The sequence below is a fragment of the Penaeus japonicus genome, unplaced genomic scaffold (genome assembly GCF_977035675.1).
Source record: "Penaeus japonicus unplaced genomic scaffold, GWHDUDI00000001_assembly GWHDUDI00000008, whole genome shotgun sequence".
In the NCBI taxonomy this organism is placed as follows: Eukaryota; Metazoa; Arthropoda; class Malacostraca; order Decapoda; family Penaeidae; genus Penaeus; species Penaeus japonicus.
Window position 1 is genome coordinate 25,052,682 of NW_028234410.1, and position 1,741 is coordinate 25,054,422.

Sequence of the window (1,741 nt, forward strand, 5' to 3'; positions counted from 1 at the left end):
TAGTATTTACTTTTTTGAAGGGAATGATTTCTTGGTCAGTAACTACATTCCTCGGCTTTGTTGCTGATATAAATAGTAGTTGGATTTATTTTTTTTATTTTTTTTTTTTTTTTAGCTTTGATTTTCCATTTTCAAAATCATTTGCTCTTCCTATTCTATCTCCAGTCATTGTTGCAAGTGTGTATTTTGAGATTAGGGGGGTATATGTCAATTTGGGTGATATCATCTGCAAAGCTAACATCTGCAAAATTAACTCTAGCTCACTCAAGGTCAGCTGGATAGAATATGAATAAGATTGGCCTCAGTATTGGCCCTTGAGGTACTCCACTTAGTAAGAGGAACTTGGGTCTAGCCACGTTCTCAGTCCTTAGATTTGCAGCGCGGTCTCTTCTTATAAAGTTGCATATATTTCTTTTCATGTTGTCTGGAATTTTTATCTGTAGAATCTTGAAGTGAATTCCCGGTTTCCAAAGTTTGTAAAAAAAAAAAAAAAATAAATAAATAAAAAAAATAAAAAAAAAACTTTTCCTATGTCTCGGCATACAATATTGCACTGCCCTCTCTTTCTTCGAGAAATTGCAATCGTCTCAAATGGAGATTATTGCTTGTTGCGACCCCCTTCCTATCCTGAATCCATATTAATATGTTCTGAATAGACCATTGGTTTCAATATACATTTTACCTTGTTGAATTTTTCAAAGACTTTTCCAGGTTTTTCGAAAAGACCCATGGTTTTCAGCTTTTCTCGGGTCTTTCCCAGCTTATATCAAAAACACTATTAGGGCAATTTCAAGCTTAGTTTGAAAATGGCCCATGGAAAGAGCCCAGTTGAATACAGTTCTTAAGTTCTTAAGTTCTTCGATAGCAACATGGGAGATGCTGCATCACTGTCTTACGTATGCCGTTTTAGCCGTGTGGTTGTCTTTAAAGTTATTAATTTTAGGTTAAATGTCTCTCTTTGAGATAGATCTTGTAAGAAGGTTGTTATTCTCAGGTCTGGTTATCTGAGCTTCGCTGTAGGGGAGAAGTCAGTTGTTTACTAGGTAATATTACAAATTAGCTTCATGTTGCATATTAAACGTGCGGTTATCATCTGGGTTGACTTTAAAGACGTCTTCCCAAAATCTCCGAAATACCTCTTTTTCTTCTCTTGGACATCAAATACTTTATCATTCCTGGTGTTTACAACTTTTTTGGTTTACTGTACTCTATCTCCGTTTCTTCCATAAGTTTGTTTCAGTGGGTGATGGATAATGCTCTTTTTCATATCTTCCTTAAGTAGTTTATACAGATTGCTAAAAATTGTGTCCACCCAATTTTTTTTTTTAAATCTCCAAGATGTTTTTATAACTCCATTGTAACAGCTTGAGGTCATTTGTTATAGGGTAATGTGGAGTTTAGTATTTTTTGGGGGGTATGGATTTAATCATTGCACTTTCAATGCTTGCATACAAGTTGTCAGCTCTGGAGTCTATGTATTCTTTGTCAACTGTGTTCTTTTACCTTGTAGGTAGGTTCATACTTTACTCAATGTAATTCAAGAATAGTTCCCAATCTCTCCTTTTAAAATTCAACATTTCTGTTTACGGGATCATGATAGGCGATGTCGCCTGGGGGCATGTATGCCGTCCCGAGAACGAAGCTTCCTCGATCTTCGGTAAAGTTATCAAGTTTGTGTTACGTTTCTTTTCATTGCAATGGCGACTCTCGCGTCCCCTTTGCACGCAGTGAGTATTAATTG

At 36.0% G+C, this 1,741-nt stretch overlaps 1 protein-coding gene across 1 annotated transcript in view; it reads right to left on the reverse strand.

Annotated features, from left to right (window-relative positions):
- LOC147471482 (uncharacterized) overlaps positions 1-730 on the reverse strand; it is a 20,629-nt gene extending 19,899 nt beyond the window's left edge. The window contains exon 1 of the mRNA XM_086538852.1: positions 683-730. Coding sequence (XP_086394978.1) covers positions 683-730 — 48 coding nt within the window. The remainder of the gene's footprint in view (positions 1-682) is intronic.
- Positions 731-1,741: the final 1,011 nt, after the last annotated feature.